The sequence below is a fragment of the Saccoglossus kowalevskii genome, chromosome 22, assembly GCF_978046115.1.
Source record: "Saccoglossus kowalevskii chromosome 22, keSacKowa6.1, whole genome shotgun sequence".
Lineage (NCBI taxonomy): Eukaryota > Metazoa > Hemichordata > Enteropneusta > Harrimaniidae > Saccoglossus > Saccoglossus kowalevskii.
In genome coordinates, this window is record NC_140662.1 from 19,993,979 (window position 1) to 20,013,260 (window position 19,282).

At 36.6% G+C, this 19,282-nt stretch overlaps 1 protein-coding gene across 3 annotated transcripts in view; it reads right to left on the reverse strand.

Moving 5' to 3' along the window:
* LOC102809995 (uncharacterized) overlaps positions 1-19,282 on the reverse strand; it is an 80,354-nt gene that overhangs the window by 12,561 nt on the left and 48,511 nt on the right. The window contains exons 2-3 of one of the 3 annotated variants that reach the window (XM_085495928.1): positions 12,969-13,091; positions 6,725-9,742 (exon numbers count right to left, since the gene is read on the reverse strand). In XM_085495928.1, coding sequence (XP_085352054.1) covers positions 9,252-9,742; positions 12,969-13,091 — 614 coding nt within the window. In that variant the 3' untranslated portion in view covers positions 6,725-9,251. Of the gene's footprint in view, positions 1-4,202; positions 4,501-6,724; positions 9,743-12,968; positions 13,092-19,282 lie in introns of those variants that run through there. The other 2 variants (XM_085495929.1, XM_006823002.3) reach the window with 2 other exon arrangements.

Below are 19,282 nucleotides of genomic sequence, written 5' to 3' on the forward strand. Positions count from 1 at the left end.
CAGGAAATAATGGCACAGTTAAAAATGGTACAGGAAATAATGGCACAGTTAAAAAGGTACAGGAAATAATGGCACAGTTAAAAAAGGTACGGGAAATAATGGCACAGTTAAAATGGTACAGGAAATAATGGCACAGTTAAAATGGTACAGGAAATAATGGCACAGTTAAAAAGGTATAGGAAATAATAGCACAGTTAAAATGGTACAGGAAATAACGGCACAGTTAAAATGGTACAGTAAATAATGGCACAGTTAAAATGGTACAAGACATAATGGCACAGTTAAAATGGTACAGGAAATAACGGCACAGTTAAAATGGTACAGGAAATAATGGCACAGTTAAAAAAGGTACAGGAAATAATGGCACAGGTTAAATGGCACATGAAATATGTGAACGGGTAAAAATAGTACAGGAAATAATGGCACAGTTAAAAAAGGTACAGGAAATAATGGCACAGGAAATAATGGCACAGTTAAAATGGTACAGGAAATAATGGCACAGTTAAAAAAGATACATGAAATAATGGCACAGTTAAAAAAGGTACAGGAAATAATGGCACAGTTACAAATGGTACAGAAAATAATGGCACAGTTAAAAAGGTACAGGAAATAATGGCACAGTTAAAAAGGTACAGGAAATAATGGCACAGTTAAAATGGTACAGGAAATAATGGCACAGTTAAAAATGGTACAGAAAATAATGGCACAGTTAAAATGGTACAGGAAATAATGGCAAGGGTAAAAATAGCACAGTTTAAATGGCCTAGGTGGTATTAATGGCACACACTTACACTGTTGCAAGACATGAACCCAAATAAAAATAGGTATTGCTTTTTAGCAAACCGACACTGGGGTATTTTAGTCACTTTTTATTATTGATCTTTTTTGTCATTAGTGCCAATTTGTAACGGTCATCGCCGAAATGTGAACATGCGTTGTCGTCTCTATGAAAAGATTTAGCGTGCATGTGCCAAACCGTCGGAGACATCCATATAGCAAGAATTTCACTATTATTTAAACCAGGAAGTGAAATCACATCATGTCACATCGTTTCCTATGAAATCAGCCTAAACGGTTTAGATGTCAGCAGAATAATCCGTCTAATCAAGCTTGAAGTGGTGAATGCACGATTACTACATCAACATTGATCCACTTGCTTCAATAGGGGCAATTACTTCAATTATGTTATCTCCAATTGAGTTATGTCGACGTCAATTCACTGGTTTAATTGTCGATATAGCAAATCAGTCTAATCATTGAATACATGCAAAAACGTGGACATCTTCATACACAAAATACCATAATGGGGCGGGTGTGCAAAATACCCGTTTCCATGGAAACAACCTCTTTTGTTAGTACATTTTACCTCTGAATGAATTATAAGTAGTTTGCGTGGAAAATATCTCCGGGTGGCAGTGTCCAACGTTAATTGGTTCATTTGATGAAACGCTGGCAAGTGGCAGTGTTAAGTATAGATGGATCCTAGGAAGATGCAATTCGATATACCTCCATTGACCTGTCGATAACCAACTCACAATCTATCCATCAGTCGAGGATCAATTAACAATCGGGTCATTTTTGTTCGCTTTATTAACCACGTTCAGAACAAATGGGAAATAATAATTAGAACTTGCATGCTAATGAAGTCGTGGACTATTGTAATTCGATTTTAAAGGGCTGTTGTCGACGCACAGCGCGTGTTCGAATTGATGATCGTTATCATCCTGATTTGCAGTGTTGTACCAGTTGATTACATTGCAATGAGCAGCATATATCATTTCATAGAGATTTGTAAACGTGTATATATGTATGTATGTTTAAACTTTGATAACTAAAGTTAGTTTTATCCATCATTTATGCACCAAAAATCAATCAAAGATATTGCTTGAACACGTCATAGATGAAATGAATGTGTAAATAGGTCAATTCTAAGAATTCGTATTTTAGTTAAAAGACACCGATAACGAACGCGCCTTCTTTAAATAAAGCGTTACCATGTTAACTGTTCAGCAAATATATATGGTGTTCATTGCATGCATTGACTAGAGTCATCATAGATTTCTCATCCAATCTCAGATAATGGATATCAAGAAGACAAATCATGAATTATTCATAATAAATCAATGCACTTGTTTGTTCTGTCATGCATTAAAGTGCTAGCAATCTGGCTCACTCTGATGGAGCTATATGATCAATGCAACATAATTTTTAACCGATTTTTTCTATTTCTATTTCTCGCGGGATTACAAAACGTTTTTATAAGTATACTTACATCATTTCCATATTTAGTGTTGATTACTGTAATATGCAAATAATATTAGTACATGATCTCGTACGTTGAATACGATGTTAATGACACACTGTTGTCAACGTTGGGAGACGCATTATGTCATAGTATTATTCTACGAAACATATTTTTTTCACTTCAATTACAGTTATTATTTATAGTTGTATAATTAGTTTTGATACCAATAATCCAATACGAAAACACTGTAAAACCATTTTTGAGAAAGTGTATTTGTAATTGTGCACTTAACATATAATCAACAATGATATGAATAATGATATTACACATCGATCCAGATACACAGTGTCCTTACTGTAATATATATTTCTTTGTCATACTTTTGATTTAATAGATAATATAACTGAATTCACGATACAATCAACATTTGAGACGTTAAAGATATTGTTTTCATCGGCTGCTAATCGTTCGAATGCATAATGTCTTATGCCAAATACATTTTTGTTACACACTTTTCTATCATTTCTTTGTTTATTTGGAATCAAATTAACATAATTTCAAATTTCTTACATGTTTTTTATGTCTGAAAAGAAGTTTAAAGGCAGGTTGTTTAGAATTTGACAGGTTTCTATTTTAAACCCAAATACTTTAATACCCAATAAGCAAAAGGCTAATGCAAAATGCGCATTACACACACAATAACGAAATATTTCTTTTTTATGGAAATGTCAAAATGCAAATGCTCATCACTGCAAAATTCAATGATGTGCATGGATGTCCGATATCGGCTTTGAAACAAGGCAAGAATGAAACCAAACCAAACCATACCATGTCACCGATGACCACATTTCCGACAGTATCCCAGATAAAAAGTTTGCGTTCTTTAAATCACTAATATTTGAGTCGCCTCAAACTGAAAACAATTTTAAGACCGACTTCTTTTAAACATCACACATGCCTACAGTACAAAACCTGTCTCACCGTGCGATATATGATCTATGGTTAACCAGGTAAATCCATTCAATAAAACACACCGTATCAATATGCTCTATTTCCTTCACATGTAGTCAACATTAGCTATTAGTGGTGCATGTATCTGATCGGGTAGAGTAAGAAGGGGTAGAAAGGGGGACACGAAGAGCTGCATATACAACGAATAACGTTTACGCATTACTTGTCCACGCGTACTCAACAGCTTTACACAACACTCATTCGTCGTTTCACTCATAAAGATAATATTTCATGGCATGAATACACATTATTGATTAAATATTAAAATATTCTGGATGAACTACGCGTTGGTTGGTAGTAATAGCTGCGTGCTAGCCGAGACAATGTTCTGACGGTATCGACGATTTGGAAATAAACATACACACATATCACACGCTAGGAATACCCGACGTGAAATTAGACTGTATGCGTGACTCCGTAAATACAGCATGAATGTGTTATGATTATAGCATCTATATTCACACGTCATAGCTCTAATCCATCCAATAACCCATTCAAATCATTCACGCACATGCACACTATAGAAGAGATATAGGCTCCACAACCATTTCGAAACTAAAATCGCGGGGTTTAACACGAAATAAAAATAACGATACGCCAAGACTTTCTCTAAAGTCAAATTATTCTGTCTGTAAATGAAAACTGTATCCTAACTAGTGCGGGTCGGAGTGCTGATATGTATCAGCGTAGAATCATTCGATGTTTACTAATGACAACCCAATGACATTGTATTTACTCACACCTGAGACAGACTTATATTAGGAACGGGGTTACACAGTTCAACGTGTGTACTAACATTCCAACAGAATTTTCCCTATAAAAACACAACAATTGGCTCGCAGTGACCTACGCGAAACTTGACTCGGGTTTACCGAGGCATGTCGTCGGAAGCAATTAATACGGTCGATATTGGTATTTGTTTCTAAGCAAACAACACAGTACTTACCATGTGAAAGGAACGTTAAATAATAGACACATATATATGTTGTGAGTTGCAGCCAGGTCCCTGAAAACGCCGCCATTCTACAACGCTCACAACCCAGCGGTAATTAAATATCCTTAACTCGTGAAAACAACGTCCAACGTAGACACGACATAATTATTAAGATATATACTCCAATGTTAGAAAAATTGCTTCAGGAAACTGATGTCATATAAATGTCATGACAGGTCAGCCAGCTGCGCTTTACGGTGTTACCGCAGTGAGTGCACACTGAACCAAATGCACGGATCGCAGGACAGGCTATACTGAGTTACTCAGCGCGCCTCCTGTAGATTAATATTACGAAACCACGCCCCCATATGACCGGCTGGCAATTACCCGGATGTGAATTTGTGAAGTGACCTAAGTACGATTAGTAAGTAACTATGCGACAACCAGTACTGCTAGGTTAAGCAAAGTAAGACATTTGATATTTTATCTTAATATTTAAAATTGCTTTACATAAAACTCATTGCGTTCAATAATTCAAAAATCAGCTGAATTTATAAGAATTGGTAAATAAAGTAATGTATTGTGTCATCGAGTGTATATAAGGGAGTTATTTCGCTTTGAGAATTTAGCATCACCATTATTGACCTAGAAGCTGGCGATGAAGGATATCACACGTACTATCAGAGGCGGCGGCACAACATTTTGCATGGCGGGGCGAGATCTGCTCACCAACCTTGCGCCGAAGGCGCGACCTTACTAAGGAGTCCGGGGCATGCTTCCCCTTAACAATTTTGAAATATAGACCCTCTGAAGCGCTACTTCCCGCATTTGAGGCGCAAATTTTACTGACACAAAGGGTTTCAGCTTGATTTTGAAGGGGCAACGTCCCCGAAAATTTTTTTCGAGGGGGACCCCTGTACCGCCGCCACTGAGTAGTATTATTTCCAACTGCGTCATATAGCAGACAATAAACAAAATAGTTTCAACAATAAAAATACTCTTTATGAGCTCACATGAGTTTCTCACGTGATAATTTAAATAATATCACATGTTATTTTACAAAACAAGAAGTTTTTCATAACCCAAATAAATTTACGCGGGACAATTAATTTGAACAATTTAACATGATATCATTATGCAAATTGTCTCAGTCCCCTGCGTCTCCTTGGTGACAAGAAAGAAATTGATCGCACTTAGTTTTAATTAATACAAAGACTTCTGGATAATTAATATCGTATTTTGCTCACTGGAGCCATTATCTACTTAACGTACAACTCACCTACGTATAGACAGGCATGGACAGAAAGAGTTATATTAGTAGTGTTTGCGTTATAACTCTTATTCAGGAATACACACTAGCGTATCAACTGTACTTGAACGTGAATTGTGACGAATTCAATAACTTTGATTGGATGAATAGTTTACGAGACAAATATGTAAATATAAACACAATACTAGTATTGCATTGGTGTGTACACACTGTGGAAGTGACCGGCGTCTTCGTGGTGACACTAAGGGCTACTTAACAGGCCATACTCCGCAGAATTCAATAGATTCGTCTAGCACAGGCTCCATCATTGTATGTATTGAGCGTGGTAGGTTAGACTACCAATTCTCGATATATCGATTATTGTTGTGAAATTTAAATTTATATTACATTTCACTAATTAATTGCCGGAGATATTAATATATGCATATTATCTTTGATTCCTTCTACGATGACCTACATATTATAACATAGTTTCTATCACGATTAATACATACACAACCAACAGTTAACGAATAGGAAACTGTATCTTGTTTTCACGTATGTAAAGTTATGTTACCGCGTGTTGTGGAAATCTCATTACGCATGAAACCATGCACAATATATACTATTTTGTACTTCCCCCAAACACCGCAAATGTAGACGATCTAGTATTAAATAAAAGTTATACTCGTTTTACTTAAAACAATAAATATATAAATTGAATGTCAATACTAGATTAAAAGTGAATTGAGATGACATACAGATTGCCAGCAGTTCTAAAAATAGACTATTCCAACCATCCATTCATGCACATTCACTAAACGCACATGCCAAAACATAAAATATACTTTAATTTGTTCACCATATTAAACGATATATATTTCAGTATATGTAGATAATTAACTTCAGCTAACCCTGATACGTCAAATGTATCGATGTTTTCGCTACGTATATATCCTGTTTGCATCAGTACATACCTGTCACTGTGATATTTAGGTCATTTCACGTAGTGTGTGTTCTTGTTGCGAGAGAACGCATGCGTTACTGCTCAATACATTCCGCGTGTTGTGACAGGCGCCTATATACCACAAATAATACCAGAATAAATACACTTATGACGTCATATTGGGTTAATAGCGGACATTTTCGTCAATTATAAATACACTCCTGATCATTTGCAGTTGTCCGCGTTGGTGTGTGACGATGGATACAAAAGAGATTGAAAACATGCCGGAATTATGTGATGAAATATCAAAGGAAAGTGACAAAACATGATAAGATGCCATTTTGATAATATTATTGTTGTATTTTAATAATGAATTGTTGTAGTTATTAATTTACAAAGTCGCAAAGTAGATCAGAATGATGGGGGGGGGGGGTAATATCTCTAACACAGTCAGCCGTGGTAGTAGCAATAACAAGACGAATAGTGTGTATATTGCGATGAATGTGTATTTATTAAACAGATAACCTTATGCAGTTCTCATAGTGTTCAAAATATTGCTGCTAATTTATTTAAAGTAATATTTAAATTGACGTATTACTGCCTATTTGGATGTCCATTCCACAGTGCTGTGATACACACTGTATTTCTGGAAAGTGTTAGGATATTTACATAGAAAATCAAGTTTTTTTTTGATCACAAAATATTACATGTCAGTCGTACACAAGTAGTAGATAGTACAAAATTACAAATAGTTCTTTAAAAGACAAAATGGCCACAATTTTCTAAATACAAAACCTTAGTTTAGCTCAAGGTAAAATACATATTATTCAAAATGCAAATGAGAGGGCTCTTATACAGGTACAGCGTGCACAAGCACGAGAATACGGTAAATGAAGCTCATCGGCGAAACTATGTACAGAAACAGATCCTTAGTACTGCCGTATGGGAGCCGACCGCGAAAATTGCTTGTTCACTTTAACGCCATGATAAACATGATGGCGTTACCTTGATGGATGAATTAATTGATGGATATATTGTTAGTTCGACGATCCCGTATACATTAGTACAAACCCGCAGATATATTGATCCACCACCAAATGCAAAAAGATTTTCTTTGTGTATCTTTGTATTGATTCAAGGTACGTTTAAATCTATTTATTCGGAAACACGATCGATCAATGCGATGAAATATTTCAAATTATACACATGTGACACACATTAAGAGTAAATGTTATTTGATAGTGTCTCTGTAGTGTGGAGGTTTCCCCTCGACCACCTAGCTTAACCGAAATTTGTTATTTCCGTGTTTTTTCATTCTCGAGTGATTTTCTTTTTTTATTTAAATGTTTTCAAGAGTAGAGTTGCATGATTTTAGTACCAATATGTTTGATATAATCAGTCACGAAAACGTCCAATTATGTAAAACATTAGAGGTTATTTCAAAAGTAAATAAGTTGACATAACCTGCCATTGAACATTAGCTGTTGCCAATTAGGTCATTCAAATACTAGACTTGTTTACTTTGTCGTTCCCTTGAAGAATTCCGTGATGATATTAATACTAATATTTCACTAACTTTAACTCACCAAGGAATATGTGTTTACAGGATACAACTGTTTTCAACATATCGTATCACGATATCTAACTAAGACATTGGCAAATATCCAACAACTTAAGGAGTCATTTTCAAACAAGCAAGCAGCAAATACCCCTGTTTAAAACTACCCACCAACAACTCAATATTCTGCATAGGAAGAAGTAACGATCATGGATGTGTTCAGCCAGGGAAAGAGGCAGAAACATGTCGCTCTTCTCATTCTAGGAATATTCAGTATGCATACGAGTAGTTATAATGTCCGAAAGCGCTACGTACAAATAATTGCATTTTTATTGAAAAGTAAATATTATTCTACATAATAAACAACGGATCCACTTTGAATTCACAGTAATAATAAGCTCAATGGGGTGATGTATTTGCGCTCCAAGTAATACAGTAATCTTACAATTTGTCGCATAACAATCCAGCTGAAGTTGACGATTGCAAAACACTTCTCTAACATAACATATTGTTTCAATTTTCTAGTAGTAATTTATTGTGTCAATTTAGAAGCCGAATTAGCGACTCTGTATTTATTTATTATGAAAATGTACAAACTTATAATATATAAAAAAAATCCTCATAAGGAAAGATATGTGTTCATTTAGACTATGATACTAACTTATAAAGTGATCATGTCTGTGACGCACAACTCGCTGTAAGCTCATAATCCCACTGTAGCGAAACCAGGAGATTTTCTGTATCATAAGTGATAGTTTCGAGACTTATCAGGCTTGACTCTTGTCAAAGTATTTCCGGAACCTACGAATCAAGCGCAGGATATTGTCATGCTCTGTAAATCAAAGTCAGGCGATTGTTGTCAATCCTTGATCTTGTTATGAGTCTCGCCGCACGCAATGCAACATAGACAAATCACATGATGTAACACATGTACAGAAATTCTGAGAGCATAGGCTGATGATATTGCAACCTCTTTTTTATATCAAAATTAATACACAAATATCTAACTATATTTATTAATTATTATTTTGGCACACAGTGGAACACCAACTGATAAACAGTATGCGCATACGTCATATTACGTGTCCTCCAATCATGTTACGGTATTCACAAAGAGTTCTGACAACAGAAATGCGCCATTCATGTAATAGGGTTTCTCCTGCTTTTCAGTGAACTCTATAGAGGAATTTTCTGTAATTTCCATTCAACCAATAATACATGTCTGGAACGAGGCTGCATACGGGTTACGTATATCCAACTGTTCTTGAACAAGGCTGCCAGTGTGCGCATCGAGTGTAGTTTGGCGACCTAATTCCAATATATCCTTCTTTCAAATGTCACTGTTTCATCTTGTAACCATGGGCAACGTACTACTGTAGCTAATATGCGATGATCATAACAAAGCCATGCGAATACTCCGCCAAATGCGACCATTATCAAGTGATTTTTGATAGTGCTCTTTACCAGAAACCTAGCAGTCACATAAGTCATGAAATAAAACACTCTCACTACTGTTCCCATCGCAGTCCTTATCGTATTTTTTAAAAATAAAGACCATATTCCAACGTGTGTTGCATATAAATTTACTGTTAACAAAAACAAGATGGTTGACGCGTTTGCTGTCACCATAGCAACGTCGTCGCCAACGTTGCACCTGTCTCCTTTACAACACGCCACGCACACGTAGTCGGAATTCTTAGCGATGCATATGTCCGGATTATAAAGAGACTTTTCTTCCTGGCAAAACGTACTTGTAACACAACTTTTCGTGACCATTTTGACTTTGTATTGAGACCCACCTGAAATAGAAACAACAAAAAACGATTACATTTGAATTTCAGTCTAAAACGCTATATTTGGAGAGCCAAGTTGACACTCTCTGACCCAGTTTATCCAGAATTTGGTGAAACATACACCAAGAATTGTAATTTGAATAATTGTATTCGTGGTCATATGGGTTGATTTACTTTTCTTTTTTAACCAAACGCTTAATGTTTTATGCAAAAGCGGAAATCATTTGCAATCAAAGACAGAATCTGTACGTATAGCAAGATACATGCACGTGCACGACAAGACATTAAATCGTGCATACGTGCATGCATTTGGACTGTCAGTGTCGTTCTGTTTTGTTCTGTAAAAACAAACTAACATAATGGATGAAAAGGAAGCCACTTTTCAAAAAGTAAACGAAACCAGTATCATCGACTACCAGTTGCCATGTCTCAGTGAAGTGCTATTCTGAGACAAATATTTGTAAATAGGTTTATTATGCTGCTCGATATATTTCAAATAGTTGTTTTTTTTTCTATCAAAATGGCAACTCCAAAGGTAATTGTGGGACAATCTTTTTAATCAATGCCGTTTTAATAAAACCTCATTCAAAAGCAGGGTAATCCGGATTATCTGTCGTAAATAGGTATAAAGAATTATGTAATTGGGTCAGACATTAGTTTTGGCAAGCACAATATCGGCTAATCAGCGTGCTTTAATATGGCGTCTCGTACAGAGATATGTATTTCGATTTTATCCAAGATTAAATTCATATCTGTAGTTTTCTACTTTATTACTTTGAATGCGATAACGTCATTGATAAAACAGATTATTATTACAACACACGTACAGTAACAAATGGCGTTGTTGTTTTGACGGTATTATTTTCAACGGACCTTGTAATCCCCGTATAGGAACGGCCTGGAGAAGTGTCTTGAAATTTTCTTTTCGCCACTTCGGTCCTCGTTCTCCAGTACGGCTTTGCTCGGTAATTATCTCCCAACAAATATGCTAATTTTCCAAAGACAGTGTTTTATATATGCTTCTCATAACCCTCACTTGCCGTTTCTAACTTTTAAATAGCAACATATGTATTGAATATGTTACAATAAATATTCCGTGTAGTCCATTTTTATTTATTTGAATTACCCCTGACACTACTCTTCAAACTTTTCGTCCTTTCATTGATTTTTGTCATTCTAAACTGAATTATGCGATACCGTGAGAATGCGTCAACGGGTACCATGCGTTCTGGATAGCCAATCATATATTACCTGCGCTTATTAACCGAGGTCACATTCACATCCTTAGATATGGTGTTTATTTCCTGGAGGAGTGCACTGAAATAACTGTAATATTATTACTAACTAATTATTCATTACAACTATACAGTTATTTGACCCATAAAGCTTTTACAATTAGCCAATAAATGATTTGTAAAAAGTGACAAACTCCAACAGTTAACGGTAACTATGAATAAGGGAGATTTGTGGAATTAGTACTTACCCGAGAGTATTAATTATTTGTTTGTATATTTCTTGAAAATATAACCACTGTCTTCTCGTCTTTATATTGCGTTTATAATTAACTTATCCGTATGTTCTGTTACGTGACTTAAACATCTAGAAAATGTGCCTGTTCAGTATGAGATTATATAGTCTCGGACGAATCGCCTGTTTCCTGAACGAAGAGCGCCGGGCAGGGATAATCGTCGGACGCCGCTGTCTGTGTCCGGCTTTAATGTACCGTGATAATTATTTTAGCAGTAGTAGTATTAGTAGTATCTTGGTATATTGCATAATCCCTTCGAGATGCAAACTATCCCCGATAGATCTGTTTTTAATCATCTAGTTTTCATGGATGAGTGAGGGTAGCACCTTATCATATTTACGTGTTGCGCATCTCTATTTTATAATTGCTTTCAAATTCCGGATAAGCATTTTATCTTTTATCTTTTTCCAATATGATCTACCATCTGTGATTACTATCGACTATCATTAATGTTTATTAGCATATCTGACACCCTTAATCATATTTACTGTGTCTTGTTCACACCAAGGGGCATGAAGCTAACTCTTTCCTCTTGAGTATTTCTTCATGTGCTCGGTTATTTTTTTTTTTTTGAAATTGTTCAAGCTCATTTGTTTGACGGGTTCAGTGTGGTTATTACCATAACACAAAGCATGTCACGGCGGAAATTGCGTTTTGTATTTAATGGTAATAATTGTGAACAAAATAGTATTAAATAAAAACTAGTTATGTTGTGTTTACTGACATTTTTCTAAATAATATTTATAAACATTATTAGAATCGGAATAAAATAAGACCGATATAAGAGCATTTTACTTCCGAAATTACGATTCGTTTGAAGTTCATTCAACCATTGACTTATGTGAGTTGTATGTTCATGAATAAAACACAGTTAACACACTTACAGAATTGAACAGAAAATAATGTCTCATGGTAGGCTATGTTTAGGAACACCACATAATAGAGGCGAGTTGTAAGAGCCAAACAGTAGCCAATCAACAACAGTCGTACAGCTGGCGAATTCATGTAGTAATGAGAGTCGAGTCAGTCGAGTCATGGTAGTATTTGCTGGTCCAAAAATTAGTTGTTTTCGAGTCGTAAAGAAGGTGTGGTCCTGACTGCTGAGTGGTCAGTATCAACAGTGTGGAAATTATAGAATTATTTGCTGATGGGGGAAATAAGTTGACCTTGTCTACTGCTTTCAATTGAATTGAAGCAGCCAACGTATAAGTGGGTAACATCCTGGGACATCCGGGAGTTTTTTTCGGGCTACGCCCTCACAAAATCCATTTGTCCCGTGATGTTACATATAATTAATTAGCCATCACGGAAATGCATGGATGTATTGAATAACATCCATATGCATAACATCTTTTAAAATATGAAAAACAAGTTTTAAAAGCATATCATAAATAAAGCATAAATGAGCTTTGAGGGTGGCGTAGCGCGTCTTCGAATTTCATCTAAATAAACGCGCACGTCACGGTCGCTATGAGTCCCATATCGAACAGGACGCGGAGCGAGAACCACCGCCTTTTAAACCCACTGAAAGTCAGTTGCATTTCAAAGACCGGTGATCGTCGCGCAGCGCGTGTTAGAATTTCATGTAAACAAACTATGTATTTTACACGCGTTGTGAACGTCGCTATGATCAGGACGCGGCGTGACGACCACCGTCCTTTAAATATGACAGTAAGGGCATTGTTTTTAGAAATAGAAACTTACCAGTATACAGTGTTTGCGTGAAACAATTGTCATCACCAATTTGGCATCTTTCAATGTTTTGTGGAGTACTGCAGTTGTTATAGTCTTCAGTTGGCGGGCATGCATAACACTGTAAAGCCGCCACTGTGGAAGAAAATAGAGAACAGTCATATCTCCAGGTAATGCACATCGCCCTCCAGTGTTCGGCATAACGATTTCTGTTGTTTGTTTAGGAGTATCCTGTGATGTAACCATGATCACGTAATTTATAAGGAGCATGACTAACTTATATCACACTTTCTGGATACTTTTTCCAAAAAGACATGTGGCAAGTTAAGTTATCTGATATTAAATTTCAGACATACAAAAATGATTGTTTTTTGTGCCAGGCGTCAATATAGTTTGCTTCTTACTTATTCGTCGAATTCAAATGACACGTCAAATTGCGAATTACCACACACATCATATTAGACATTTGGGACAATGTGGTGATAGTGTTGTACTTGAACGTTGAGGGCGTATGCAATGATCGGATTGTGTTACACGTAGAAAACAGCTGATATTGGTCACCGCGATCCCACAAAGTGACATACAGTGACGAACTGTATTATGGGAAACAAGTTTATGTGACATATAACCTTAACATGCGTTACAATTACACATGAAAAACTGAATCATTTAGGGTCATTATTTCATGTACTACGAAATTTCAAGTTTCATTCATATACTAGTCATGACAGACATGTCAAGCACGAAATGACATATTTAGGGACTGGAAGCAAATGATGACATAACGCATTCCCTTTATAGCAGACATGCTCACCACTCAATGTCAACACTGGACGCAAGGAGCCGGAAACTGCCACTGGTGGCGCTGTATACAATCGAAACCTATTTAGGCTTGCCTACGCTCATTCAGACTTGAGTGTAAAGGCCATAAACAGTTGGTAAATTTGGTGATCGTTTTAGTATGACAGAAAGCGTTTACAGTCTTCAAATAACCACAATAGAGTGGGAGTCAGGACCGAATATATGTGATTCCGGCGTTTCATAATAAATGCTTTCTATTAATAATAGCACTTTCAAATAATATTCATGAGTTATGTCTACGTCATGGCCTCGTTAAAGGTCATTAGAATATTTTGTACTCAGTGTGCATGCTTCGGTCCCTTTTTCCGTATTCAACAACAAATGCGTCATCACAGTGCGGTAAATTGCAATTTACGTTTTATGTAGGTGACGTTCAGCACCGTGAATGAGGTTTGTCAATCAAACCTCACTGATAGTGCTGAACGTTGTGTTTGTATTCGAAGCCAACACATAAGTGACGCTACCAGATATATACACAAGCTAACAAGTCACGCCAGCCCAGCGACTGCATGCCCAGCAAAAGATTTGTACACACTTCTACCAAGTCATACAATTATTATTAATTATTATTATTAATCCTTTATTTCAGGCCAAAAAAGTCCCATATTAAATACATAATTCTGGTTCCCAACTAACTCTGGGTCACATGCACATTAATATCTCCTACGACGGTCGTATACTGGAGATGTGGTAATTGTGTTTGAGTGGTTGCTACGGTCGTATACTGGAGATGTGGTAATTGTGTTTGAGTGGTTGCTACGGTCGTATACTGGGGATGTGGCACTTGTGTTCGAGTTGTTGCTACGGTCAGTATACTGGGTATGAGGTAATTGTGTTTAAGTGGTTGCTACGGTCAGTATACTGGGTATGTGGTAATTGTGTTTGAGTGGTTACTACGGTCGTATACTAGGGATGTGGTAATTGTGTTTGAGTGGTTGCTACACTCAGTGTACTGGGTATCTGTGCTTGAAGGCTTCATGAATCTCAGCGGAATTTGTAACTGCCAGAACAGACCAAGCACTAACCCTGAAATCAATAGAGCGGATCTAACACAAACAGCGAGATAACAATTTTCAACTAAAATATATTGCTCGTATATTATTTATTCAGAAATTTTGATTATTTTTTTCAGTTGAACGATAAAGCGAGAAAAACAAAATGCAGTAATACGATAATACAAATTTCTTGTTTCTAAGAAATGTCATTTTGAACTATTGTCATTGATTCTATCGGCATCAATTTCTCATGTCGCCAGACATCGAATTTGCCATCGGTTATTCCATTTTCCATTGATATGTCTGCATGCACTTCCCATGACAACAAAGACAACCCGTGTCGACACTGCAGATACAGGAGACCTGAGGAGCACGCGTAGAGGGTGTTTAGATAGAGAGAGAGAGAGAGAGAGAGAGAGAGGCGTATGTCATGCATTTGTAAGCACGCTCTGATCTCGCGGCCTATTTCAATTCATTTTATTGTCGAATTGTAATGAAATCACGTCCGATGTTCGGAGATGAACCACGCCGGAGGTAATTTGTTTTGCATTTATTCATGGATTTTCTACCCGACCATCGTATTGCGTTGTTAAATTATATAGTTATTGTTCTAGACAATAGTCTGATACTATTTTCAATCCAATGAATATAAGATTCGGCAATGAATCAGAATAATTCAAAACTAAATGTGTATTGTAGAATTACAAATAAATCAATGTCTCACATTTTACACCATCTTCGCTAGCAAATGTTATTTTATTCGGCCATCAGAGAGTATGATTACATCGAGCTTGCGAAACCGTGCGATTCGACGATGATTTTACACAAAGTATAATAATTCCATATTTTTCGCTGCCAACTTCAGATGTATTTACATATATTTTTTTTTATATTTATAAATATAATATTATTGACGTCGAATATAGAAATTCGGTTAAAAAAGATTGCGATGGTAATCAAACATAAATAATCTTCTGTAAAGAAGATATCACTTGAAACATATTCTGATGAATGGTCAAAGGTTAAATATACCCGTATGTAACATATTTATTTGTATATGGTTAATATGCAGCATGACTTAAGAATGGAGTATTGTATTGTGTAGCAAACCAATGAATCACGATGTAATAATATACGTCCACCAACAACTTTCGGATATATACAATTTCAAACTATGTAGTTATTGGAATGAATCCAACGTTTTCGTACGTCGGTAAGTATTGTTCCTGTGTTTTAAAACAAGACCGTATTGAACAAACGAAAACATCAGTTTAAATGTTAAATACATTATTAAGAAATTGTACACGACGGGCAGTTTATCGACCTGGTGTCCGGAACTGTTGTCTAGGTATAAACACTGTAATCGTGTATCAAGTATCACTCAACGATCGACGTAGTTTATTGAATATGTAGACACAGAAAATAACGAGAAACAATACGTGTTGAGTTACGAGCGTCATATCCACGGAAGCATGGCGGATGTCAATGGACTCTGTAACTTTGTGATAACATTACTCTCTATTGCCCGAGAATCAAATGTCATCAGAATATCAAACAGTCGCTTAGTATTCCAAATTGAAACAAATTTCTTGAACTAAGACCGAAACCAGATGAATCAGGTTGCCGATTTACTTTTCATCCACAATTGTGTATACATTCATTGCTAAAATATTAAACACAGTTTCATTATATGTGTATGGTTAATACCACTTTCCCATCAAAAAAAAAAAATAATCACAAAATGTGCCTAAAATTTGTTCTTTTTCATAGCCAAGATTTTTTTTATGTCGTCTTTTGTGGCCGGTGCGAGTAGTTCCCCCACCGAGCTAGATTTAAACACACTTTTTATCCATCATTCATGGATTATTTCAAAAAAACGAACATAATATGTATTAACCACCCGTACTGGATCGTTACCATGGATACCACGCATAATATGGCAATGAAGAAAATACTTTCCATTATCATTGCCACGATCATTGACATCCTGTCAACCAAGGTTTCGATGACTAATAATGGAATCGATCACTCATGGCAAATAAATCGATCGATCTTGTTTTTTAAAGACAAGTTTAACAGTGGTGATTCATGAGCAATGCACCAAGCAACGCATGTCTTACCAAACCAACTTCCTCTTATGTATGATATAACACTGTCGCCAAGACAGGTCTGTCAACGTCATTTCTGAATGACCGTCATGTCGGTCGCCCGTCACCACAGTCAGTTGCCTCGTGTAGCCGTTCAAGTCATCGCGTTGCCTCGTGTATTGCCTCAAGAATCGCGTTAAACGTCCTGCAGTATGTTGATTCGGTGGCGATCTGCAGTATTAAATTGACCTTGTTTTTTGGGGAAGGATTTGCAAAGATGCAGGGCAATTGACATGCGGTCATAATACATAATATTTGTTTCGCCTTGAAATCCATAATCATAAATATGCTGGACCTGTATAAACTGTTTTGTGTTTTTTAGCAAATGTCTACTGTGTCGACATCTTTCCATGATGCAACGCGTGTTCATATACTGAAAGTGTTGGAATCAATTTGACAGTCACATATGTTAGACTGGCTAAGTTAAAAACCAGTAGACATGCCGGTCTCATTTATTTCGACTGCAAGAGACTACGAACATCCCTGCCAAATTCAAGGTCAAAATAAACAGAAAAACATACTTCCTTTCCACAAAATCAAAATGATTCTGGATTTTGAATTTGTATCATGCTATTTCAGTTTTACTGAAAATGTAAAAGTAATACTAGTATAAGACAAGTAACCTGTAGAATGCTGTGTGGGTAATATTTTTATATTGATTTTTGTTGCATTTGCAGCAAATAGTTACCAAACAATGAAAGATCGATAGGATTGGATATACCCCACAGCTGGCTTCACATGCATAGTTCAAGACTGCCTAACCGGTGCTTATACCAGGATTTGGTCACAGCACCTAGGCGGTATGTGGTTCATTTTCCGAGTAATCGCAAGAAATTGACATGACAATAGAAATTCATTAAAGACTGCCACTCCCATGCAATTAACAGCGAGTGAAATTCCTGGGATTGAAACATATATTTTGAAGTCACTGATGTAGGCAACGAATAACTGCAAGTTGACATAAAGACGAGGTAGTTTATTTAATCAGTGGTCAACTAGAGGCTGAAATTATAATTAATTTGTTTATTTCAATTTCTTCTGACGTCAAATAGAATACACTGGTGAAACACGGTAGTAACTGTGGGTGAAAGGATGTTTTGGGGTGTAGTTTACATTGTATATGGAGTGGTAGGGTCGGGTGTAATGTGTTCATTTCCAACTATTATGAAGTCACGTAGAATTTCACTTAATTTATTTTTGCTGACATGTTTTCAAGCATTACATGTGAATCTATTTTTCACTGCGCTGTGTCTCAATATAGTATGAGGGAAATGGCATATTCACTGGAATTTATTTCAGGGGAAAAATGTTTTCAGTGATAATGAAGTATTATGACAGATACCCTCCCCGTGGCTTTCATTGCGTATGGAAGTTATTTTCACGAGTGATGCGGTGTATCCTGCTGCCGTACTTTCACGAGCGAAGCCACGGGGAGGGTGTGGGGTTCTGTTATTATACACATGTCCCATATTTGATTATTTCATATTAAAAAAAGAACGTGCAACAAACCGGGATAGAAATTTAGATCGGGGAACCCAATTGCCCATTAATATGCTCCAAGACAGTGCTGCGACCTAGCAACGCTTGTCAGTGTAGAACGCGTGTCGCTGTACGTGTGAAAATAAAATAATCAGACGTCTAATTTAAGTCATTGTCCGAATAAATAACTCGTGGATGTTTAAGCGCGGTGGTCGTAGCACAGCGTGTGTTCGAATTTCATGTAAATAAACAATGTATTTTACACGCGTTGTATACGTCGCTGTGAGTCCCATATCGAACAGGACGCGACACGACGACTGTCGCCCTTTAGTTGGGACCACGACAGAACCAGAACTTAAACTGGGCGACTACGATACACGGTTGATGTTGAAGTTAAAAGTTCCTCCACAGATCTGTACATTGGCAAACATGCCGTGCAACTGCGGTACTCCACTGACGGAATGACTTTCGTTGAAATCGGTCGTCGCTGACTCGTGAGCTGCACACTACAACCTCGTTTGTGATGTTGCTTGCTTGTCGTGGATAGACTGAGTCTTGGTTACCGGTTAAATTTTGCTAATTTGGCGTTGGTAATCTTTATTTGGAACTGAGTAACGCCGCAACGTCGCCAGCAGAAACCTCATGGTATATCGATGTTGATGGTTGCGGCTCCATATTAATCGGAGATTTTACTGCGGGTCCAGGCAGCGGGTGGATCTTCCGAGAGCCCTTCAAGATTTATAAAACTCAGATTCCAGGTGGTCAACAAACATTAAGTTCTCCCAATCCTAGTATTCTATGTGATGTACATCTAACATGCCAAAAATGCTGGTGAACGATTTGA